This window comes from Bos mutus, chromosome 26 (genome assembly GCF_027580195.1).
Source record: "Bos mutus isolate GX-2022 chromosome 26, NWIPB_WYAK_1.1, whole genome shotgun sequence".
In the NCBI taxonomy this organism is placed as follows: Eukaryota; Metazoa; Chordata; class Mammalia; order Artiodactyla; family Bovidae; genus Bos; species Bos mutus.
This window is the reverse complement of record NC_091642.1, coordinates 32,607,937-32,632,594: the sequence shown is the minus strand read 5'-3', so window position 1 is coordinate 32,632,594 and position 24,658 is coordinate 32,607,937. Positions and strand designations below refer to the sequence as shown.

Below are 24,658 nucleotides of genomic sequence, written 5' to 3'. Positions count from 1 at the left end.
CTGTTTTTACTGTTAGGATTGAGTTAAGATTACCAGGAAAAACCTGTTGGGAGAAAGAAAACCTCATGCCAAGCTCCCAGGGCCATTCCCTTAGGCTTCTGAATGGGAAGTCCTCAGCTCCAGTGGAAGATGTTTTGAGAAGAGAAGGGGGAGAAAGGGAGGGAGGAGGAGGCAGGGAGAGTGGGATGGAGAGGGAAGAAGAAACAGAAGGAGAGAACTGAGAAAGGTTGGATATCTTTGGATCCCTGGATGGAAGGCATGGAGACTGGATCTTTTATACTCCCTAATTTCTGTTTAGGAGTGAACATTAGGGGAAGGGTGTATGTGTGAGGACCCCAGAGGAGGGATAAAGCCTTCTGAGCTGTACACTGACCTCATTTAGAAAACTGTAATAAGCCCATTTCCTTCATGACAAACCTCTGTGAATGTGTGTCATGGGATCAGGGTCTGCCCTGGAAACCAGTCCAAATGGCCAAGGACAACTGGGAAATGCCTGGCTGGGAGGAACTTCTCCAAGTGGTGAAGTTTGGCCCCTAAGAGATTTTAAAATGCACCCAAGTAGCATTAGGGTCTTCCCTGGTGGCTCAGGGGTAAAGAATCCACCTGCCAATGGAGGAGACGTGAGTTTGATCCCTGGGTTGGGAAGACCCCCTGAAGAAGGAAATGGCAACCCACTCCAGAATACTTTCTTGGGAAATCCCCATGAACAGAGGAATCTGGTGGGCTACAGTCCATGGGGTTGCTAAGAATCCGACACAACTTAGAGACTAACCAATGACAACAAAGTAGATTATCCAAGAGGGGCATTGAAGGTTTGATCTCTGACGTATGGGATCAACAAGCAGCAGACAATGGGGTCGCACAGAGTCGGACGCACTGACGTGACTTAGCAGCAGCAGCAGACAATGGGCCGGGGCTCTGGTGCAGTCTGAGAAGGAAGGAGGCCCTGTGCCCAGGTTTCCATCCTGAGGCCCAACCTGCTGCCTGTGATTCACCATCCTCACTCCTCCTCCACACCCCAGCCAGGGAGCGTGGTGTTGGCTCATCATCTGAGTCTTCTGATTCTTGAGTTGAGTCTCAGATGTGTCCTCAGGAATTAGCTGGTTTTTAATGAGGCTGGAGATGTGGGCCAGATGGGGCCTCCGCCTGGGAGTGCTCACCTGCACTGCGGTGCTTGCTCCTTTGCTCCTTGGAGTCCTCCACGTTGACTCCATCAGGTGTACAGACCCTAGATGTGAGGCTGGGGGTACCTACTCTCCTGGCAGTCTCCTCTTCCTGCCACACTATAGTTTGAAAATTGGTGTCCGCAGATCTTACTGCTGATTTTCTTTCTTCTTCGTGCAATGCCTCTTGGTCCTGTCTTTACTCAGGTGCCAGCAGCAGGGGGATGGTGAGGAGAGAGAGGGGAGAGTTCAGGAAGGGGAAAGGCACATGAGAAGCCCACGTTTCTGCATCATTTAGGAAACCCGAGGAGTGCTGCCCAGGGATGGAGAGCATCATGGATCTATGGATCTTGACTGAAAACTCCTGTCAGCTTTCTGAAAGCTAAGTAGCTGGCAAGTGGCTTGGTCTCTGGCTCTAGCTCTGGCCCAAGGGGCCCCACCCTGGGATTTTAGTTCAGAGGTCCTAAGCTGGCAGCTTTAGGAATGAATCTAGTTTATAGATGTGCCTTATTTGGTCTGCTCAATGCTTATAAATTTAAAAAATTCATTGGAAACATTTAAAAATCTGGATATCTGATATTAAGGAAATCTGAATTTATGGCTTCTCTTAAAAAATCAGAATTGTGGCAACCTGGGCACATATTCTCACATGGCAATGATCAGCTGCTTTCTTGAGATAGCACATGAGTTCTCTAATTAGTCACAAAACCCAATACTTTTGCTACCTGATGTGAAGAGCCGACTCATTAGAAAACCCTGATGCTGGGAAAGATTGAAAGCAGGAGGAGAAGGGGGTGACAGAGGACCAGATGGTTGGATGGTATCACTGACTCAATGGACATGGGTTTGAGCAAGCTCCGGGAGATGGTGAAGGACAGGAAAGCTTGGCGTGCTGCAGTTCATGGGGCCGCAAAGAGCTGGACAAGACGGAGCAACTGGACAACAACCAGCTGACTCACTTACATGCTTAGTCCCTGAAAACCTTTGCATTCCTAATCCCTTATAAGGCCTTAGAATGTCAGAGCTGGCAACAGCTTTAGTGATGATGTAGTTCCAACTTCTCAGTTTCAAGTTGAAGAAACAGAAGCCCAGAGAAGGGGAGACTTTCCCAGAATCATGTGGCCAGGACTGGCAGGCCAGTTTCCTGCTCCTTGGTCAGTGGGTTATCTACCCACCAGGGCTTTATGGCACTTCACAACCAAGCCACCATGGATGGAGAGACAGGAGACTCTGCCTTACCTTTGATCCTACTCTTTACCAACTGTAGATGATTTTATGATATGTGTGCTCTAAGTAGATCTGGGGAACTAGGGCTCTGGCATATAAAGTGTGTCTGATACCATCTTCTAGTAACTTCTCAAGACCCCACAAGCACTCTCCAGGTAGGGAAGAAGATCCCTAGTCACCCAAAGCCAGGATAGTGTTCTCAGGCTCAGGATATTGTTGGGTTTGGAAAGGGTATTGACCCTTCCTGCTCTGGCTACTTGAGAACCTGTGGATAAATGCCAAAAAGAAATGGGAATATATTATGCCAGGTAGTGCCCTAAAATCTTAAATGCTGTAATAAAATAGAGGTTTTTTTCTTGCTCAGGCCTGTGTTCCTGATCAGTCGGTGGCTCTCCTCCAAGCAGTGATTCAGGGACCCAGGTTCTCTACAGCCTGTGGTTCCAGTATCTTCAACACATGGCTCCCTTGGTTTCTGTGGACAGGGCAAGATCACAGAGGAGGGGTGGTCTTTATGAGCCAAGCCTATACATGACGTCCATCATTCCCACTCACATTCTATTCAGTCATGTGGCCACACTTAACTGAAAAGGAGGCTGAGAACTAATCTAGCTGTGTGCCTAAGAGGAAGGAGTCAACAGCTCCTTGTCTAGAGTCAACAGCTCACCAGTCACTAAGACATACACACCTTCATGGTGGTACACGGTGTGTTTGGGCACAGACAAAGGGGGATATTGGAAGGGAGGAAGCCGAGCCCATCTCAGAATGACTGAAGCACTGTTCTTTCCCTTTCTATTCTCACCATAATTTTTCTTAACTTAGACCCACTTTAGTTTTCCCCTGAACTACTACAAAGATAGTCATCCCTCCAACTGGCCCCCTAACCCAGTTATGCCTGCTTCAGTGCACCACTCACGAAGCTGCCAGAATGACCCTTCTGGGGCCAGGGGACTCCATCTTCAAGGTTGACAGGCTCATGTAGTTGGTTGAGAAGGGTGGAGGAAGGTCACAGGCCCTTTTCTTTTGAAAACACAATCATGTGAAACCTTAACTAAACAGAGCAGAAGCACTGATGAACTTATTTATGTTACCAAAGCATTCTTTATTTTTCAAAGTTATCATAGGATCCTGCTAAAAGTCAAGAGACTCTCAATTAAAACCTTGATTAGGAGCATCAAGGACTATTAAGACTATAGGAGCCCTTGTACATTATTTCATCTGATCACAATACTTTGGGATCACACTCTTAAATAGAGCAAAATCCACTTGGATTTAGGAAAATCTCATTTGCAGTCTCTGCTTTTGTACCATCCCAGGCCCTGGATCTGCTGCTCCTACTACCATACTGACAACCTTTTTCTTGTTACTTATTCTTCCCCAGTTCTTAAGCAAGTGTATCTTCTATCAGAAATCATCCCCTCCAGTAGAAACTTGTCAAACCCTTTGTGATCTACCCCTTGACTCCTCTATACTCTCTTCATCTACAGCTTTTATCTGATCTGCAAACCAGTCCATTCTTGCTGAAATCTGCTTCCAGTCATTGCAGCAGAACTTGTTCTCCGCTGTCTCTCTCACTTTGCACAGGCTTCTCCCTCTGGGTTGCCTTTTCTCCACCTGCCCCCCCACCCCCTGCCAACCCTCTACTACTGGTAGCTCCTTTATGACTCCGCACAGACCTCAGGAAGCCTTTTCTGAGCAAGCATTTCTGGATAAGATGCTACTTCTCTGTAGCATTTATCACAGTCTGATTCACTATATATTTACTTGTCTTCCTCCCTGGAGCTCATGACTGTCTTTTGCTCAGCATCCCCAGAGCCTGGCAATAGTAGGGACTCAATAAATGAAAGCCGAGTGACTGAATGGATTCACCTTAATTACACAGGATGAACTGGCTGTGTTCAGTCTGCCTTTGGGGCTTGGGCTCCACATAGTTCTAATGTCTGACATATTTCACCCAATGGGTTGCTTGTCTCAAATGTGGGTGATAGAGGCTAGAAGTGCAAAAAAGAGGCTCTGTTCTTCTGTGGAATTGAGCCCACTCCCCGCCCCACCCCCAGACTCTACAGTCTGTGTCAATGCCAAGTCCTCAGGTGTGGACAAGGGACCAAAGTCCCTCCACTCCTTCCTGCCTGGGCAGGAGACTTCTTCAGTTTCTGGCCTTGGCCCACTTCATCCACAGATTTCTCTGGGGAATTTCGGTGTCTGTGGGCCCCCTTCATTCCTGTGATGAGAAGTGCTGGACATGGAAATGATCTGTGGTGTTTCTGACCTTGGTCATAACTTGGCCTGAACCCCAGTCTCCCTCTGAGTTCATGGGTACATCCTGTCTTCCTCTGCCCCATGTGCTCCCCTTCCCCAGTAAAGTGCTGTCAGCCCCACTTGAGGCGTCAGTCTTATTCAGTGCTGGGGTCTCCAAGCCAAGGCCTGACAAGTTGTGAATGTTTGAAACTTGCTGAATGAATGAGAGAGTGAAAGGCCCTTCCATGGGCATGTGTGCACGTGTGTGTGTGTGTGTGAAAGAGAGAGACCGAGAGAGAAGAGGATCTGGGTGAGCCATCAGGAAATGTTTTCCTTTCATTACAATTTGTTCCTGGCTTGGTGGGTGGTTCTAGAACCTCTTATTTTGGCTCAACTTTGGCCCTGCTTCAGGCTTTTCCAGGATGTTTCTGGGATAGCTGGAGGCATCCTCTGGGTAATCTTGATAGACTTGCTTCCCATGGCCTTCCTTGAACACTTGTAGGATGGACAACTTGTCCTGGTTTCCTGAAAACTTTCCTGGTTTTAGCTATGAAAGGCCCACACCCTAATAAACCACTCAGCCTTGGACAAACCTAGAAGGAAGATCACCTTGAGTTCATGTCTCCTGATCAATTCCCAAGGTCCACAATCTGCAGGAGCTCCGGCGAAGTGCCTCGCTGGCCACCAAGGTCTTTATCCAGAGAGACTACAGCGATGGGACCATCTGCCAGTTCCAGACCAAGTTCCCCCCAGAGCTGGACAGTCGGGTAAGGATGTCTTTCCCTAAATTTGGGACACAGAACATAATGGAACTGAGGGGCTTATTAGAATATTTATCTTTTTCTAGGATAAAAATAGTATAGGAAACAACTTGCTCAGCTGCTTCATGTGGAAGAACTAAAGCATTTTGCCTCACTGTTGCCTCCTAGAAAGTTGGAGCTGAAAAAAAAAAATTCAGAGATTTTCTAGTTCAGTGGTTCTCAAATTTCAGAGAATCACCTAGGGAGCTTGTCAAACAAACACGAATTCCTGAGTCTTATTGGATAATATCAGATGTCATCAGAGATGCTGACTCAGCTGCAGGATTAGGTTCAGGAATCTCTTTTTAGAAGCACTTCTCAACTCCAGCTGTGCATTAGAATTTCCTGGGGAGCTTAAAAGAATTCTGATGCTCAGACCACACCCAACATCAATCAAATCAGAGTGTCTGGGGCTGGGGCCCAGGTATCAGCATTGCTTTAAATTTTCCCAGATGGTTCCAATGTGCAGCTGGGCTGAGGATCTTAATTTTTAATGAGAAAGCCCCAGGCGATATGGCACCGGGTGAATATGGATCCCACTTAGAATCTCTGCTCTCCTAATGCGGTGCTTCTCATGATTGGCTGCCCATTAGAACCACCTGGGAGCTTTTGAAAAAAATTGCAGGTGTCAGCTTTGGTAGACTAAGATAGTGGTGGTCTTTGCTGCTCTGAACCACCCTCCCCCTTCCCAGACCATTTGAATCAGAATCTCTTGGAGGCAAGACCTGGGTGTGCCTACATTTTAAAATCTCTTCGGGAGATTTTAGTGTGCACCAGAATTGAGAACCGCTAAGCCCTTGAACCAAAACTGTGGCCTGTGCACAGGCAACACCCTGTCTCCTGGAAACAGCATCTCAGGCTCCACCCTGGCTCTACTGATTCATAATCTGCATTTTAAGATCCCGAGGTTATTCATACATGCATTAAAGTTGGAGAAGCATTGCTCTAGTTCATCCTCTCCTTTAAGAGAGAAAGCTCAGGGACAGGAAGAGGAAGTGAGGTACCAAACTGACTGAGCGCCAGAAAGGCCTTGATGTCCGACTCTGCGTTTCCACAGGACTCTTGTTTCCTTATGCATCCATAGTGGATATAGATAGAACTGGGTGCTCAGGTTGGTCAGAGTCCTGGCAGGGAGAGCATAGAGAGCTGATCCACTGCAGAAAATGTTCACCTCTTGGATTTCATGAGAGTTTTCTGTTTTCAAGTGAGGACAAGTCGTCATTTTTGTTTCCATTTTATAGATGTGGAAACTGAGGCTAGAGTAGTTAAATCATTAGCTCAAGGTCATGCAGTTAGTTGATAGCCAAGTCTGGACTGGACCCCCAGGCTCCTGACTTCCTGTCAAGTGCTTATGGGCATCTCTCTGGTCTTGCCTGTGTGCCCCCAACCCCCCACATTGGTGAGGCCCCACCACGGCAACCACACTCCAGGGAGGCTGACCTGGGTCCTGCTCCCTGTCTCTCTCTCCCTCCAGATTGAGCGGCAGCTCTTTGAGGAGACCGTGAAGACCCTCAACAGCTTCTACGCGGAGGCCGAGAAGATTGGGGGCAGCTCTTACCTCGAGGGCTGCCTGGCCTGTGCCACGGCCTACTTCATCTTCCTCTGCATGGAGACCCACTATGAGAAGGTGGCTATTCCCCCACGGCCCCACATTCCCTCCCCCCTGGGGCTCCGGTGCCTCAGCCTCAGCCTCAATGGGCCCCTCTCCTCACAGGTTCTCAAGAAGATCTCCCGCTACATTCAGGAGCAGAATGAGAAGGTCTTTGCCCCCCGAGGCCTCCTACTTACAGACCCCGTGGAGCGTGGGATGAGAGTTGTATCCTTTCTGGCTGTTTCATTCGAAGGCACCCAGCTGCAGCCAGCGGAAGCCCCGGGGAGGCTGCCAGGAAGCTGGACCACCCTAGGGGACTCTGCTCAGGGATTTCTTGGGGTTCCCCATATCCCTGATCATTGACCTTCCTCTCCCACCATAAGTTAGTGCTATTTGTAAATTTAGGCTTTGCTTTTATTGAGCTGCATTTAATCAGTGCGTGTGTGCGTGCTAAGTCACTTCAGTCATGTCCGACTCTTTGCAACTCTATGTACTGGAGCCTGCCAGGCTCCTCTGTCCAGGGGATTCTCCAGGCAAGAATACTGGAGTGGGTTGCCATGCCCTTTCACAGGGGTCTTCCCGACCCAGGGATTGAAACTGCATCTCTTACATCTTCTGCATTGGCAGGCGGGTTCTTTACCACTAGTGCCACCTGGGAAGCCTGCATTTAACCAGTGGTTAATATCAATACATGCCAGATGTCACAGTAAGTGCTTTGAAAATATGAATTCCTGTACTTCTCATAAGACCCCTGTAAAATGGGTAACTCTTCTTATTGCCTTTGTAGTGGACCCTGACTCAGAGCCGCCCAGCCAGCGACCACCAGAGCCAAGATCTGAGCCCAGGCCCACTCTTCACTGCCCTTGCATTTAACCCTCATTGAAGCCTATGTGGTAGGTCCCCTTGTACCCCTTTCACAGATGAGAAGATGGAAGTCTTGGTGGGAGACTGGCCCTCGAGTGTGTTATAGGTCTACCCACTCCTCCTGATCAAGGTATACATACATCCCGCCCACCCCCGGTCAGCAGCAGATAGTAGAATTCTTAAAAATAACATTTACTGGTAAAGAAAACACAAATCCCAGGGAATCTCATGCTTACAAAGCCCAAGGAGAGGCGCTTCCTGTCATTGAGCCTTTACTATGTGCCAGGTATTGTGTTTAGTCCTTTACATGCTTATTTCATTTAATTCTTTCAATAACTCCAAGATTCTATCATTATCCCCATTTTACAGATCAGATAACAGATGGTAACAAGTGAGGTGATTGGTCAAAAGTCACATAGCTGAGATTGGGTATGGGGACATTTGAACTCAGGACAGCCAAGTCCTCACACCTGTTCAATCACACCCACTAAATTGGGTACATCACGTGCTGGGATACAAAGATTAGACTCGCTAGAATTTTAGCGCCGGGTCCTGGCTGTGCGCAGGCGCCTTTGAGCCGAGCCAGCGCAGGTGAGAGGAGGGGTTTGGGTGTGGCTCTCAGGCGTCCGCGTCCTGCCCGTCTGGTAAGCAGCAGCAGCCTGGCCTCGCGCTTCCCTGCTGACCTCCATCAGCCGGTTCCCTTCGGCTTGCACCCTTCCTTAACGCCCGCCCAGATCGAGATCTCCATCTACGAGGACCGGTGCAGCAGCGGCAGCTCGAGCAGCGGTAGCAGCAGCGGCAGCGGCAGCAGCAGTGGTGGGGGCGGTGGGGCGGGGGGCCGGTGACTGGCCGAGAGTCCCTGCAGGGAGGTGTACGGCTGGACTGAGGGCCTCGCAGACCTGAGGCGGCTGCGCTACCAGAGCACCCGCTTCTGAATCATTCTCTGGGCCCATCTCCTGCCCAGGGCAGGATGGAGGGTGACCCGCCCAGTGTCGCCTGCGGGCCATCAGCTGGCGCCCCTTGCCCACTGGCAGGACGGTCCACTTCCTGACTTGGCTTTTATCCGACGGGGCTGGTCTGGGTCACACGGAGGCAGGTCTTCCACGGGGTGGGGGTGGGGGTGGGGACAACACTGATTGGACAAACCCCTTTCTTCCGCAGCTTCCCTCCCGACACCCCCTGAAAAGGATCCAAGCCCGTCAAATAGAGAATTCCCATCCTGCATGGTACTTGACTCCAAATCCCACATCCACCAGGACTCCCTTCCTCGGGGTCCCACGCCCCGAGGCTGTCTCCCAGTGTGTATGCTTTCTGACGCCACCATAGGGCCTCTGCCTGTCTGTGATCCTGCCTCCACTGATTCAAGGTCTGGGGAGACAGGAGTGGTCAGCCCCTCCTGACCTCTTCTAGACTCCTGGCATCCCTGTCCTCCACCCAGAGCCTGGAGGTCATCTTGGACTCTCTCAGAAGTGTCCAGCTACTGCGACTTGGCAGGCCAGGTGCTGGTGGAGGTGGGGCACATGGCCTGGCCTCTGGAAGGTTGTATGGGGGTCCGGAGAGATGCTTCATGGAGAGATGTAGCCTTGGGGGGCTTGAACCTCCAAAACGGGAGCCAACTTCCTGAGATAAGAACGTGCCTGTGTGTGAGAGTGAGTGTGTGTGCGGGCAGGCACATGTGTATGTGCACATATGTGTGTGCCCTGTGTGCACCAATGCACCTGTGTGTAGGTATGTGTGAGGACAGGTGTGTGCATGAGTGCACTGTGAGTGCCTGTGTGTGACTGCCCTCGTGTGTGTGTACACACGTGTGCATACAGGTGTGTGAATGCACTTGTATGTTGCCCTTGGCTACTGGGCCGATGTCTGCCCCTCTCTGCATCTTGTCTTATCTTTGTGCGCCATGGTCTGGCTGCTTCCCTGGGTGGGTCCAGCCTGTCCTCTTGTAAATAAATGTCCTAACATCCCTTGTCTCTTGCTTGGCTGCCAGCTAGGCTCTTCTTCTTGGTCTCTCCCCCACTGGCATGTTTCTCCCCACCTTCTGACTGTACTGTATACATTCTAACAAAAGCATTGGGGTTCTAGGAGAGTGGAGCCAACCTTCCAGGGCCTTCTGTGCCCCACTTCAGGTCCCCCATAACAAGGCAACAGGGCCCTGGGCACTGCGTACTCAGGGGGTCTCCAAGGCTGTGTGAGACGTCCTTGGAAGGCCAAAGAGGCTGCCAATCTGCAGGGGAAAAGGCAAATTTCTTTCTTGAAAGAGGGGTGTCCAGCCGGTGAGGCCCTGACTGCCGAGGCCCAGCAGCCCCTCCCTGGTGTCTGGAGATGGACAGAAGCAGGCTGCCTGTCTTGGCCGGCAGGAGGTCCAAGGGATATGAAGACCAGTCACTGCAGGTAGCTTTCTGGAACCAAAGAGGGGCCTGACTTTCTTTGGATGCAGGAGGAGTATATAGGAAGGGTTCAGAGAGCTGATGAGGGTGGCCCAGCCCCTGAGCCTCAGTGGGTCCTGGTCCAAGTGTTCCCTGGGTGAGCTGCAGCCCACTGATCTCCACCACAGTCCCCTTCCCTCTGAACCCGGCCTGTGCCCACCCTGGCCCTCCGCATGGCTGTGGCCGACCTGTGGGGTGAATGATGCATCTCCCGTGAGATGGCTGGGCGCTGGCCGTGCGGTGGCCTTTCATCTTATTATTTCTTTTTCCAATAAAAGGACTTGCCCAGCTTGAGGCTCTCTGCTGCTTCTCTCCCCCCTCAGCAATGGGGGGCCAGATCTATGCCCCAGGATCACGGCGACGGGATGCTTAGTGACCCACTCACCTCCTGCTGAGGAGACAGGGCCAAGTGTGTTTCTGAAGAGGCAGCACCCGGACATGGAAGAATGGACAATGTCTTCTTTGAGTTTGTAGTCTGGTGGGGAGGCAGACATTCCTCATCTCTAATCTGGAGCTTTTATTTGGCCCTCGGATCCTTAGGTGGGGGGAACAGGTTGAACTGAAACCAGGTCAAAATCAAGTCATGAATTAATTAGATAAATATCTATGTCTTGAGCTCATATCTGTTAGGGGTTGGATCATACAGGTCACTCCGTTCTAAAGAAAAGTATGTGGGTGTTGGAATCTAGCAGAGGTGTGTCTTGGCTCTTATAAAACTAAATAACATGTAATGAGTACTCAGTGTGTGCCAGATACTTTGCTAAACCCGTAGGGCACAGGTGTGGGAGGCGATTTAAAGATCATCTGAATGAAGCAGAATGGAGGTCCAGAGAGGGTGAATGACTTGTCTCTGGTCACACAGCTGGTTGACGATAGCGAATCGCACCGGGTTTCCATCCGAGGTCTCACCCGGTGCTCACTTCAAGCCCGTGGGGATGACACCCAAATGGAAGTTGTCTGAAGCTGCAGGGTGGCTGGGGTCACACATTCAGGTCTGTGGGCCAAGAGAGGATCCCACCAGATTGTGGGGACAATGGTTCTACCTCTGGGTGGGGGTTTGGGGAGCGCCCTGTGTGGCTTCCCCACTTATATTTTCTGCTCCTAAGAGGCAGCTGGACTCGCTGCCTCTGCTCAGATCTGGGGTGTGTGCAGGTTGTCACCATGGAGTCTGTTCTTTAACATGTGGGTAGGTTCATTTTGCCCTGTTTGCAACTTTATTAGTGGTAGTAATATAAACAATAGTAGCTAACATTTATTTAGCACTGACAATGGCACCCCACTCCAGTACTCTTGCCTGGAAAATCCCATGGACAGAGGAGCCTGGTAGGCTGCAGTCCACGGGGTCGCTAAGAGTGGGACACGACTGAGCGACTTCACTTTCACTTTTCACTTTCATGCATTGGAGGAGGAAATGGCAACCCACTCCAGTGTTCTTGCCTGGAGAATCCCAGGGATGGCGGGGCCTGGTGGGCTGCCGTCTATGGGGTTGCACAGAGTCGGACACAACTGAAGCGACTTAGCAGCAGCAGCAGCAGCATGTGCCAGCACCTAGATTAAGACTCTACATAATTCATCATTCAGTCCTCACAACAACCTTATTCCCACTTTACAGATAAAGAGACTGAGGCTCACAGAAGTTAAGTAACTTGCCCCAGATCACACAACTAGAATGTGGCTGAGCCTGGCTTTGAATCCGGACAGTCTGACTCCATAAACTGTGGGGAAGACGATACCAGCTTCGGAGACCCCCTTGGCCATCCTAGGCTCAGAGGGAGGGCTGGTACCTCCAAGCCAAGGGTATCACGGGAGTGTGGGTGGTTGGGCTTCTCACGGACCTGCGGGCTCACACGTGAAGCTGCCTCGGGGCAGCTTGGTGGAGGGTAGTAGCGGGGAGAGGTCGATTGAGATGTGGCTTCTCAGACTGGCTTGTCTCTGCTGCCTCAGTTATGGAGAAAGTGGCCTCTCTCCTGGGTTCGGTGGTAGCCACATCTCCTCTGCAACACTTGCCAGCCAGAGACAGGCCCCATCTGCTGCCAGAAAACACAGGAACCCCCAGGCAGCTCTGGGCTGCTGCTCCCCTCCACTGCCTCCTAAGCCCGCTTTCTGGCTTCTTTTAGCCAAAGGCAGGGGGTATGTAAAACCGCAGGGTTTACAGAAGCTCCTGGTGCCACCGAGCGGTGGCATCTTGCATTGCACCCCCAGATCAGAGCCGCCTGGGTCAGAGCATCTCAGCGGCTGGGAGACTTCTCCTTACCCCCAAACCAGCAGCTGCTCCTACCTGCAAGAACTTTTCTGTGACTTCCAGAGAGGTGCAGGGCAAAGATGGAATCCAGTTGGTGGTGACTCTTTCTCCCTGTGGCCAACCCCTGGGGTGCTGCCTTTCTCCTGGGGGTCCGGCAGCCTGGGAAACCACACCTCCCAGATCTGGAAGGACTTATACTGAGGAGGTGTGTGGCAGGAGGCGCCCACACCTAGTTGTGGCTTTATTGCTCACCATGGAGGAATGCAATGCACAGACTACCCCAAGTTAGACCTGAATCAGAACTCTGGCTTCCTGACAATTCCCTGTAGGGGAGACCCCTGAAGCCTTGGTTTCCCCAGTTGTAAAATCAGAATACTAATATTTTACGGGATTTCCCAGACCAGTGCTGCTCATCCTTGATTGTAATTGAAATCACCTGGGAAGCAAGAAGACCTGCTGATGCTTGGTCCTATGCTCCGGGATTCTGATTTCATTGTTCTGGGGTGCAGACTGGGCATCTGGGGTTTTAAAAGTTCCCCTGGAGTTTCTAGTGTGAAGGCTGAGAATCCCTGGATGGTACTTACAGCCTACGAACTTTTCGCAAGCCTCTGAAAATGTCTGAGACCTGAATGAAAAAGTGTGTTGGTTCCATGAATGCAGCCAGACACAAAATGAGTATGAACTCTATGATTGTACTTATAACACATTCTGATACAGGCAAAACTGGTCTGTGGTGTTAGCAGTCAGCAGGGAGGCTGCTCTGGGGTGGGGGGCAGTGAGTGGAGGGGGGGGCTTCTCGGGAATCCTGATGAGCTTTCCCCAGCAGTTACACAGTTGTGCTCACTTTGAGAGTTCAACGAACTGTATACTTAAGATCTGCATATTTTCTATGGTGATGGACAGGGAAGCCTGGCATGCTGCTGTCCGTGGGGATGCAAAGGGTTGGATATGACTTGGCTACTAAAAAACAAATGAAATAGTTGAATGAAATTTATAAAGGAAGTTCATTGGCTCCAAAATAGGAAAAGAAAGCACAAAATTGAAATTAATGTTTTATTACATAGCTACAAAATGTAACACTATGTCAGACAGTCAACTGCAATTTAACTCAACTCATGTGTGTGTGTATGTGTGTGTATGTGTGTGCGTGTATGTGTGTGTACGTATGATTTAGTGTGGGTTGTGGATGTACATGAAAATGTTTGATACGATGAGGTGTGGGGCCTTTAAAAGAGAAAGTCCTTGGTACCTAAGAAAATCTTAAAACAGCCCAGGTTTATGCCAGGAGCTCTTAAGCTTGACCCCCTGCCCCTGTGTGCAGAATGATGTACCTTTAACTGGGGAAGAGAGCCCACAGATTTTAGCAAATTCTCAAAGTGGGTATGTAACCATCCCCCAAATGCTAAGAACACCTGGTTTTGAGGAGCCAGCGAGAAACTGGCCATGGATGTGCCTGGCATGAAATAGGTGTCCTTTCCCTTATAGCTCAGTTGGTAAAGAATCCGCCTGCAATGCAGTTCAATTCCTGGGTTGGAAAGATCCGCTGGGGAAGGGATAGGCTACCCACTCCAGTATTCTTTGGCTTCCCTTGTGGCTCAGCTGGTAAAGAGTCTGCCTGCAATGAGGGAGACCTGGGTTTGACCCCTGGGTTGGGAAGTTCCCCTGGAGAAGGGACAGGCTACCCACTCCAGTATTCTGGCCTGGAGAATTCCATGGACTGTATAGTTCATGGGGTCGCAAAGAGTCAGACACGACTGAGCGACTTTTCACTTCACTTCACTTTCCTTCCCTCCTTTCAGAGCTCAGCCTTCCAAGGTTTCCACAGGACCCTGCTCAGGCGACTTTGGGGGGATTTATTCTCCTGGTGGCGCTGAGGGCGGGCTGTGCTGTGTTCACAGCTCTTCCCTAAGAGACCTGTCATTTCAGCAGCTGCTGGACAGCAGGACTTAGTGTCCCCGAGCTGCTGGGGACTCGTGGTTACCATGGGGATGACTGAGGAGGTGGAAGTATTCAGAGGGAGTCAGAGGGCTGCAGCGGTCGGCACACTCCAGTCAATCACTTGGCCACACCCAGTCTCTCTTGTCCTTTGTAAACTGTGAGCATTGTGAGAAGGAATTTTGGTAAATGATAATCTGTTTCTCCAATGTAAGATATTGTTATTGTTGAAGTTGCACTAGGATCTCAGTACACCGTGGCCTCATGATGTAGATTTATAGCCAGGTTTCAGATTCTTGCATAGAACAAACAAAAGGCAAGGGTTCATTGATTTCCTTGTGTATGCCAGGAACTCCTGTACATTATTATTCCATTTTGCTCTCTAACGCTCTTGGTGGGTGGTTAGATTTGAATTCTCGTTTTATAGACGAGGAAATTAGATGGTTAAGTAGCTTCACCAGCACCCACAGTTAGTGTCAGAGTGAAGGCTTGAACCCGAGTCTCCGACCCCAAGTCCGGCTCTCCTGACATAGTGCGTCACAGTCAGGCGAAAGGCTTCATTCTGCCTGGATTGACTCATGAAGACAGATTCCAGACTCAGAGAGCAGCATGTGGGCAAATGCAGACACAGAAAAATTAGATTTGCAGGGGCGCGAAGGGGCTAGTTATTTTGGAGTAATTCAAGTTATTGATTTTTGTAATGGAAAAGTGATTGGAGACCGGCTACCACCTGAGAGCTGCGCCGAGCGAGGCCCCGGCAGGGGAAATGTTATACACAGCTTACAAGACCTTGTGTGTGTGGTGATGGCCTTCCTCCTGCCCCAGCTCCTCAGCCAACTCTTGGTGGGTGGGAATGTCGTCTTACTCATTTCCACCACTTTCTCCCCTGACCCCAAGAGCCTGGGGTGCAGTGCCTCACCCTTGGCAGGTGAATGAGAAATGCTGCCCATCATGGGCTGCAGGAAGAGACAAGAATATGAAGACGTGAAATCCTCGGGCTCCTGGGGCAACATGCCACTGAGAATCAGCTTAGGCCAATGTAGACAAAGGCAGGTATGGGGTCACTCTGTTAAAGGGTGACCCTAGGCCATCCCCTGCACTGGGCAGCTTTCAGTAATGTTGCCCTGGCTGTGATCTTGTGGCTCTGCTCCTGACGATCTCCACCTGGCGGGGAGGGGAGGAGAGGAGTGGGGGAGGGGAGGAAGTATACATCCCGACCCCATTCAGCCCCTACCCAGCGCTCCTGCTGTTATTTTGAGGTGGGCAAATCCTTGTGGGGCTGACTACTCTGCCTGGAAAGTCTGGCCCTGGGGCCCTAGAGGGTGAAATACCATGGGTGGATGGATAGATGGATGGATAAGTGGAAGGATACAGAGAAGTTATGGACAGAGAGATGACTGATGGATCAAAGGTGAGGGAGAGGGCTGTCTGGCTCGAGATGGATGCTCGCAGACTGTGGGGAGGCAGGCGGAATGGATGGGTACCGATCGGCCCTGTGCTCCCCAGTGCTGATCTAAACACAGGACAAGAGCTCTTCGAAGGAAAGATGCTGTGTAACCCAGTCCCCAAATGAACTCTGCATTTGTAACTATGAGTGATGGTTGTGTCTCGTTGGGAAGGAGTCTTATAGGTCTAACATCGTCCCAGTTAATGACTTATGGATTGTTGTAAAATCAGGCACTGCTAGGAGTGAAGGCAGGAGGTTAAAGGACCTGGAACAGATTTCATAATAATATCTGCATTTTATCAACCTGGGCGGTGTGTGCCTTACATGCTCCATCTTGATGAAGCTTCACAAAAGCTTTATGAGGTTGTTATATCTCCGTTTTCAGCAGATGAAGAAACTGAGTTGCAGATTCAAGCCAGAGTCCATCTGATCCCAGAGTCTCAGGGTAAATAGAGAATTTTAAGGATAGATGAGTGAAGTAAGTCAGTAAGAGAAAAACAGATACTGTATATTAATGGATACATATGGAATCTAGAAAGACGGTACTGATGAACCGCAGGGCAGCAATGGAGATGCAGACACAGAGAACAGATTACGGACCCAGGAAGGGGAGAGGAAGGAGAGAGTGGGACGAGTGGAGATAGAAGCGTTGAAACATATACACTACCATATGTAAAGCAGATAGTGGGAATTTGCTGTAAGACTCAGGGAACTCAAATCAGGGCTCTGTGACAACCTAGAGGGGTGGGAAGGGGTGGGAGGTGGGAAGGAGGTTCAGGAGGGAGGGGACACATATGGACCTATGACTGATTCATTTTGATGTAATGGCAGCAACCAATGCAATACTGTAAAACAATTATCCTTCAATTAAAAATAAGTAAATTTAAAAAGAAATTTAAATGTGGGCTGAGACAAGGAACTATATTCGATATCTTGTATTAACCAGTAGTTGAAAAGAATCTGAAACGTGTATAATGGAATCAATTTGCTGGGCCTGAAACACTACATCAGCGATGGGCTGCGTGTGGTGCTTAGTTGCCCAGTCGTGTCTGATTCTTTGCGACCCCACGATCTGCAGCCCGCCAGGCTCCTCTGTCCATGGGGATTTTCCAGGCAAGAATACTGGAGTGGATTGCCATGCTCTCCTCCAGGAGATCTTCCCAACCCAGGAATCGAACCCAGGCAAATTCTTTATTGTCCGAGCCACCAGGGAAGCCCAAATCAGCTATATTCCATAATAAATTTAAAAAAATTATGTGTTAAAAAAAGGATAGATGGAAAGAAGGAGGGAGGGACGGAGGGCTGCAGGAGTTTGGAATGAGCTCTGTAGGAAAGAATGTGGCCTTTGCAAACAGGACACCTTCCGCTTTGGGTGAGGCTTTGAGTCCTCCCAGCTTCCTTCTCCCGCCATCCTCCCTATGTCTGCCTTCAAGGCCTGTACATCGTGAGCCCGGGGGACAGATAGGCAGGGGAGGTATATGCGGGATTTGCCTTCCTGCCTTCAGCCTAAGTGTGTTCCTCTGCTTGTCCCCAGGAGCAGTTGGGAAACGTTGGCTGTGCTTTTCTCCCTCCCTGGGAGCTCGGCACTCAGGTCTGGGCTGGGGAAGGAGAGTGAGCCCCTGGATCTTTTGAGGGGATGCGCTGAATGATTCTAGGGGAGAGACCCTGCATGGCTGCTCTGGGTCTGGCCAGGAAGAAGGATAATGAGCTACCTTTATAGGAATTATTCTGGGCCCCTTCTGGAAGGCAGGCAGGCAGGCAGGGGTCATGAGATTCTGGGCAGACATGCTGGCAGGACTTCTGTCCCCACCCTCATCTCTTACGCTCCTGATGCTGTCTCCAGCTTCTCTTGTCTCAGCTGAGTAGGACTCTGCAGCTAATCCCGCAGTTCCCGCATCCCAGCTGTGTTCCACCGCCCAATCACAGTGCCTGGGTTAACTTGGTGGGCGCTTCCCCCAACTCTGATTCTGTGTCAGCATCATAGGAAGGACAAGCTCTGGCACCCACATTTCTGAAAATGCTTGATACAATTTTGCTTCTGAAATAGTTCACCTTTTCTGGAGAAGGAGGCAGAGAGAGGCAGAGGAGCCCCAGGCAGGAGTCAGATTCCTGGCTAGGCTGTGGTCCTCGGGAAAGTCACTGCTCCTTTTTGGGACTCCATTTACACATCTGAACATCACAACCTTCCCAGGTGGCTCAGTGGTAGAGTCCGCCTGCAATGCAGGAGACGCAGGAAAAGATTCCTGGGTCAGGAAGATCCCCTGGGGGAGGAAATGGCAACCTGCTTCAGTATTTTTCCCTGGAGAATCCCATGAACAGGGGAGCCTGGTGGTCTACAGTCCACGGGGTCTCAGAGTTGGACACTGCTTAGTTCACCATAGTTTATGACCATTCTCTTGGGGAATGGCACCGTGTGAGAACTAAGTTGAACTTCTCAGCACAGCCCAGACTCCGGGAAGGTTTGCTCTGCTTGCTCCCTCACGGACATTTTCAGTCCTTGAGATCTCTTCCCTAAGCTGTCAGCTCCCTGGGGAAGATGTCCTTCAAATCTCCCATACTGCAGGCTCCCAGTGACCTGGGCCAAGGCAGGCTATGCCAGGAGCCACGTGAGATTTGGTATTGAATAGATCCAGGATGTATCCTGAGCTTTGCTACTTAGTAATATTGATAACACTTCTAATTTACTGGGGGCTTACTATTAATAGGTGCCAAGCCCTATGTCAAATATTTTATATCCTCTTGTTTAATGTAATAACTTTGTGTGGTATGTATTATCCCCATTTTACAGATGAGAAAACTTAGGCTCAAAAACAGTTTACCAACTTCAAATGCCTTTTTCTCAGTGAAGCCCAACTAACCCACCCTATTTAGAATGGCAGTCTGTCTATCTCAGCACTCCCAACTTGCCTTAATGCTGCTTCCTTGTTCCCCTAACCTCTAACATATTATATACCTTATTATATTATTTAGTGCCTGCTGTATGTCACCAGGGCATTCAGGAATCTTGCCCGGTGATGTTCACTGATGTACATCCCAAGCCACTAGAACCACCACCCGGCACATAGTAGGTGTCTGATCAGTATTTGCTGAGTGACAACTGGTTAAATAATTTTCCCAGGTGTCAGTTACTTAACTAGCCATATGACCTTGGATATCTTGTTTCCGATCCTCAGTTCCTTTGGTCGTAAAATAGAATAAAATCATCTATCCCATAGGATGGGTGTGGGGATGAACGGAGACGCAGATGTACAGTTCTCAGCACAGAGCAGGCATTCTGTAAATGTTAGCTCTCTTCCCCGAGGAGGGTTATTTCTTCTTGCTTCTCATTGTTCTCTGATGGCCTACCCTTTGACCACTCTGCTGTTCAACAGTGGTTTCTTCAGAGGACAAGTGCTGAAGGAGGGGTTGACATTACCTATGGAGTTAACTGGCCCCTGTTCTCTCACCTTCATCCCTCCTCCTTCTAGGATGTGCTCGTTGCTAAGGAGACGCAACATCAGCTCCTGACAGGATGTGGCTGGGGTCTGGTCCACACTGAAGGAGTGAGACTGTGGCTGACCCTGGGGAGGGAGGGAAAGGGAGGAACGTGGCTTGCCTCAAGGGCTGAGAGTCTGGGTGAGGTGTCATTTGGGAATCTGCTGGAAAAAACCAGCTGGCTCCCTGAGAAAGATACGCACTTGTCCTCCTGTCTCATGTGACTCTGGAATGATGACCAAGGGCCCTGTTTGCCGGCGGGAGTGGAACCCCTGCTTAAGCTGCAGTCCAGTGCTGGTCAAGGTGCGATGCCCAGACCCTGGGAGGGGGCCATAGCAGCCAGAGTGACTCATAATCAAACTCCTGGCCCTCAGAATGGCACCTCCCCAGAGCAGGGCTGGTGGCTGAGCAGATGCTTGAAGAGGTCACATGGCTGATTGTGTGCCCGGTGAGGGAACTCCACACAGGGAATGGCATTTCTTCTTGCAGGTTGAACGAGACTGTAAGGACATTGTCTCAGATCCTGGGCCACCCCTACGGAATCCTTTCCATACCTTCTTTCCAAACGCTCCCTTGACCCTGGGCAGCAGGAGAGATCGTGCTTTTTAGTAACCAGTCGGCCAGCTCGAATGGAGAAGGAAGAGTGCGAGCTGAGGCCATACCACCCCGATGTAGTCCTGCCTCTGCCTGCCCCAATCGAGTGGCCCTGGACACAGCACTCAGCATCTCTGTAAGACTGGGACGACTACAGCACCTTCCTCTGGGGACTGTTTGCAGATTCAACAAGCTGATTCTTGTAAAGAGTTCAGGTCTGACCCAGAAATACCAAGCACTCACTAAATGAGGCTAGAATCGTCATTTTGGGTGGTACATTCCTGGAAAGATCAGCTTCCCTGATGGCTCAGCAGGTAAAGAATCTGCCTGCAATGCAGGAGGCACAGGAGATGGGGGTTCAATCCCTAGATGGGGAAGATCTCCTGGAGAAGGAAATGGCAACCCACTCCAGTATTCTTGCCTGGGAAATCCCATGGACAGAGGAGCCTGACGGGTTACAGTCCAGCGGGTTGCAAAGAGTTGGACATGACTGAGCGACTAAGAGAGATTCTTCCTGGGAAGAGGAACATCCTTGGGCAGAGTAAAAATGGTATTATTATCATTATTGGGTTTTTCTTGAAAAATGGGAAGTTCTGGCTGAGCTGGCCCCTCTTCCTGCTCTGCTGGATGAGCCCCTTCAGTGCTTCAGCTCTCTTTTTGCATAATCCTTTTTAGCCCCTGCCATTATTTGTCAGCTCCTGAAGGCATCTGCTATTTTTGTTATAAACTCAGGCCCAGGAGAAGCCAACAAAAATGTCAGAAGCCTGCGTGGTGCTATCATCCAAAAAAAAAGAGAGACTGAACTGTTCATGCTCAGAAGGCAAAGGGCTTCCCTGGTGGCTCAGATGGTAAAGAATCTGCCTGCAATGCAGGAGATGTGGGTTTGATCCCTGGGTTGGGAAGATCCCCTGTGGAAGGAATGGCTACCCACTCCAGTATTCTTGCCTGGAGAATCCCATGGACAAAGGAGCCTGGTGGGCCACAGTCCATACGTGACTAACACTTTCAGAAGGATTTGGGTGCCCAAGGGCCTCAGAGCAAGAGGAATTAGAAGGAAGAGGGACTCTGAGCCTGGCCGGTTCAGCACAGATCAGAAAAGTCCTACACTGAGGCCCTGGGCTTGGAAGGCACCCTGCTGGCCCACTGCGGGGGTGTTGTTATTTGGAGGAAGGTGAGGCTGAGTCGGTTCAGTACCTGCCTGTCTTCTGTATCTTTTCGCCTCCTGTTTCTTCTAACCCAAGCATCTTGGGGGCAGGGAACTTGACACCCTCAGAGGAGGGACCTTGTCACAGTATTCATGGGAGGGACCTAGTGCTCGTCACACAGGAGGTTTTCAGTAAATGATTCTGTTAGTCACTCAGTTGTGCCCAACTCTTTGTGACCCCATGGACTGCAGCCCACCAGGCTCCTTGGTGCGTGGGATTTTCCAGGCAAGGATACTGGAGTGGTTTGCCGTTTTCTTCTCCTTCAATAAATGATTGTTCAATAAATACAGGAGTGAATGCAGAGAGTTAGCTTTCTGGTACAGTGATCCAAGAATTTAGTTAGACTTTTTAGAAAGCCCCTCTGAGTCTGAGTCCCATTGCCATCCTGTGTACTGGGCTCCTCCATCTGGCTGGTGGGAGGCAATATGGGGACAGCAACCACGTCACCTTTTGTCCCCACTGCACTCGCAGAGCCTAGCGCAGTACCCGGCACATAATAGGTGCTCAACCAATATGTGTTGAAAGACTGAATGAACAGAAGAACGAATCTAAATCAGGGTATGAATCTAATACCCTGGAGTCAGGATATTATAGTTGTGCTCTTAATAGCTGGAGAGATTTTGAGCTCCTCTTTGTAACTCATCTGGCCCCATCCACCTAGTAGGGTAAAAACCACACAAATACACCCGGTTATATGAAACTCAATGTGCAGGAATTCACGGTTATTACTTATAAGTCACCCTCTGAAGTCTGCTGTCACCTCAGCTCTCCTGATGTCCTTGTCAGGCTGTCACACTAGCTGTCTTAGCCCTTATTTCTCGTGCTGTGTGTGCAGGAAGTCAATGAACACCATTATCTTGTTATTTACCATTGCATTTGAAACCGTAGTCTCTGTGGGTTTTGGGTTTTACTTATCTCCCTATCATAGATCCCCTTGTTCGTCTCTAAAAAGGCAGCATCTTCCAGAATGACGAGGGAATCGTCTGAATGGTGACAGCGCTGTCTGTTAGCCCCTTAACAAGACAGGGTGGTGGCAGAGGGCTCCAGCCCTGGCTTGGGGACCAGCTGGCTCACGACCTTGGGCTGATCTTTTCATCTCCCTGAGTCTCATGTCTAGGGCCTGTTCAGATCTTTAATTCTGTGTCGACACACAGGAGAGTGCTTCCCAGAAGTGGAACGATTTTTAAGTGGGTGTATGCTTTTCTGTGAGATTGTAGCTGTTTTTATTTTAAAACTTTTCATTTTAGCTCCTGTTCCAAGTGTAAAAACAACACTAGCAATGAGGAATTAATATTTTGTGATTTATGGGGCATATAATTATTATATCAGAATATGGTAGTTTTTTGTTAGATATATTTTTTTAAAGGGTTGGTGGCTTTCATAAGGGTGATTTTATTATATCTTGAGGTGTGCCTTTTTTCCCAATCACATAAAGAATAGATCTGTGATTTATAAGGCTCCTGCACTACTGAAGCTAGTCATGAAAGTATTCTAAGGTGTTACATCATTACTAAAAGTGAGGCTTTCAGGAACTTCCAGGTTTCCAAGCATATTGCAGGAGAGACCAAACCATAAAGTTCTTTCTAGAAATTAGGGTAATCTGACACTAGGCATGCCTATGTCCAGCCACATTTTCAGGGGTCTTAGAAAGGAAAAGGCTCTTAGGGATACACCAGCCCAACTCTGCTGCTGTTTAGATGCGGGATACTGAGGCCCAGACTTCTGGAGAAGTAACTGCCCCAGAACATTCCCTCCGTGTCTGTCCCTTGCTCATTACACACGCCTCACCTGGCCAAACCCCAGTGTCCCCCAAGTGAACACTGGTGCACAAACCCAACCATTGCTCATGCCTGGGGCAGACACTTTCTCGGTATCAGGAGTTGCTTTCCAAGGGCCACGTGATGGAAGGGCTGCTGCTAATTCAGCATTCCAACCAGCTCTGCTTGCCTCAGACACTTTTTTTTTTTCACCAGCTAGACACTAATATCCAGCAGAGAGTTTATTGGTATAATTTGTTCAGAAAGAGACTGGAAGACTTAGCAAGTTCAAACTTTAACATTTTTTATCAAGAGTCCCAAATGGCCACCCTTTCCCCCGCCCCCCATCATCACCAACCCCAATATGGCTTTCTCTACCACAGGCACTCAGGGCCTGCAGAGCAGAAACAGCACAGGCCAAACCAGCAGGCACGGGGCATACTGTCAAATCAACTGAGCAAGCAACCGCTGGAAGCCATCTTTGTTAAGGGCAAAATAAGCCGCTCATGACACTGGAGGATACAGAAAAGACAGGACTATCTTGATTCTTCTGAAGGAGTGAGGGAGGCTGGATGGGGTAAAAAACATGTTCTCAGAAGACATGCAAAGAAAGACTTCACAAGCAACTGAAGGTGACACAAATATCAGTATCTCCCAAACTTCCCTTTTCAAAGATGGCCACCCCCGCTGTCCATTCAGAAGGAGCACGCAGCAGAATCTACTGGGCATGGAGAAAGACAGGCAGCGGGAGAGATTTAGTTTTCCACAAAGATCATTAGTTTTTTTTTTTTTTCCTTTATTGATGGAATTTAAAGTGCATATAACTGAAGGAAAAGTCCAAGGCCTAGAGAAAGAGATGAGGCCCAAGAGAGAGGCTCAGAGATTCTAAAGGCGGCAGAAGGATACCCACCTAAAAAGGCCACTTGAGCTGCAAAAAGGATGGAGTGGGAGACAGAAAATAGGGAAAAGAGAAGGGGAATGGGGGTGGGGTTGGGGTGGGGGAAAGCATTTGGGAGGAAGAAGACAAACACCAGTTCAGAAATTCAGACAAAGGTGAGCAGGAGCTAGTCTATATCCCCAGGTAAGAAAACGTGGGCTGACCCTAAGGTTGGAACATTAGTTTCAGGAAAGGGAGCAACAGGAAGAGCAATGGCTTCTGGCCAGGACACAGCACCCCAGGGGCCCTTCACTTGATGGCAGTAGTGGTGGGGCTTCTCCAAGCCTGCCATGGTCTTCCTTGGAGACCCCACAAAGGTCTAGGGAGATGTCCTCCAGCCAGGAGAAGGCAGGGGCTGAGAACCTCAATCTGGGGCCTCTCAGACTTTCATGCATTGGAGAAGGAAATGGCAGCCCACTGCAGTGTTCTTGCCTGGAGAATCCCAGGGATGGGGGAGCCTGGTGGGCTGCCGTCTATGGGGTCGCACAGAGTCAGACACGACTGAAGTGACTTAGCATAGCATAGCATAGAGCTCCCCAGTGGATGGCAAGTTCCCTTTGCTACTGGACGGTGGCCAGGGCCCCACTCACCCACACAGGCTGTGCCGTCCTCGTTGGGTTCATAGCCCCGACTGCATCTCTTGTTGGTCCGGCACCTGTAGCTTCCGTACGTGTTGACGCACACGGGCTTGTCTCGAGGGCACACGAACGGGAACTGGATGCATTCGTTGGTGTCTGAAAGGCAAGGGGAGCCGCTCACTG

The 24,658-nt window shown here is 49.9% G+C and overlaps 2 protein-coding genes across 3 annotated transcripts in view; one reads left to right on the top strand and one right to left on the bottom strand.

Moving 5' to 3' along the window:
* Positions 1-10,595, top strand: part of GOLGA7B (golgin A7 family member B) — a 30,596-nt gene extending 20,001 nt beyond the window's left edge. Inside the window, exons 3-7 of one of the 2 annotated variants that reach the window (XM_070363585.1) lie at positions 5,267-5,392; positions 6,900-7,052; positions 7,140-7,241; positions 8,615-8,666; positions 9,042-10,595. In XM_070363585.1, the coding sequence (XP_070219686.1) occupies positions 5,267-5,392; positions 6,900-7,052; positions 7,140-7,241; positions 8,615-8,666; positions 9,042-9,280 (672 nt within the window). In that variant the 3' untranslated portion in view covers positions 9,281-10,595. Of the gene's footprint in view, positions 1-5,266; positions 5,393-6,899; positions 7,053-7,139; positions 7,242-8,614 lie in introns of both variants that reach the window. The other variant, XM_070363586.1, reaches the window with a different exon arrangement.
* A 12,641-nt stretch (positions 10,596-23,236) lies between these two features.
* The window catches only part of CRTAC1 (cartilage acidic protein 1), a 152,029-nt gene continuing 150,607 nt past the window's right edge, over positions 23,237-24,658 (bottom strand). Inside the window, exons 14-15 of the mRNA XM_070363326.1 lie at positions 24,488-24,631; positions 23,237-23,528 (exon numbers count right to left, since the gene is read on the bottom strand). Coding sequence (XP_070219427.1) covers positions 23,497-23,528; positions 24,488-24,631 — 176 coding nt within the window. The 3' untranslated portion in view covers positions 23,237-23,496. The remainder of the gene's footprint in view (positions 23,529-24,487; positions 24,632-24,658) is intronic.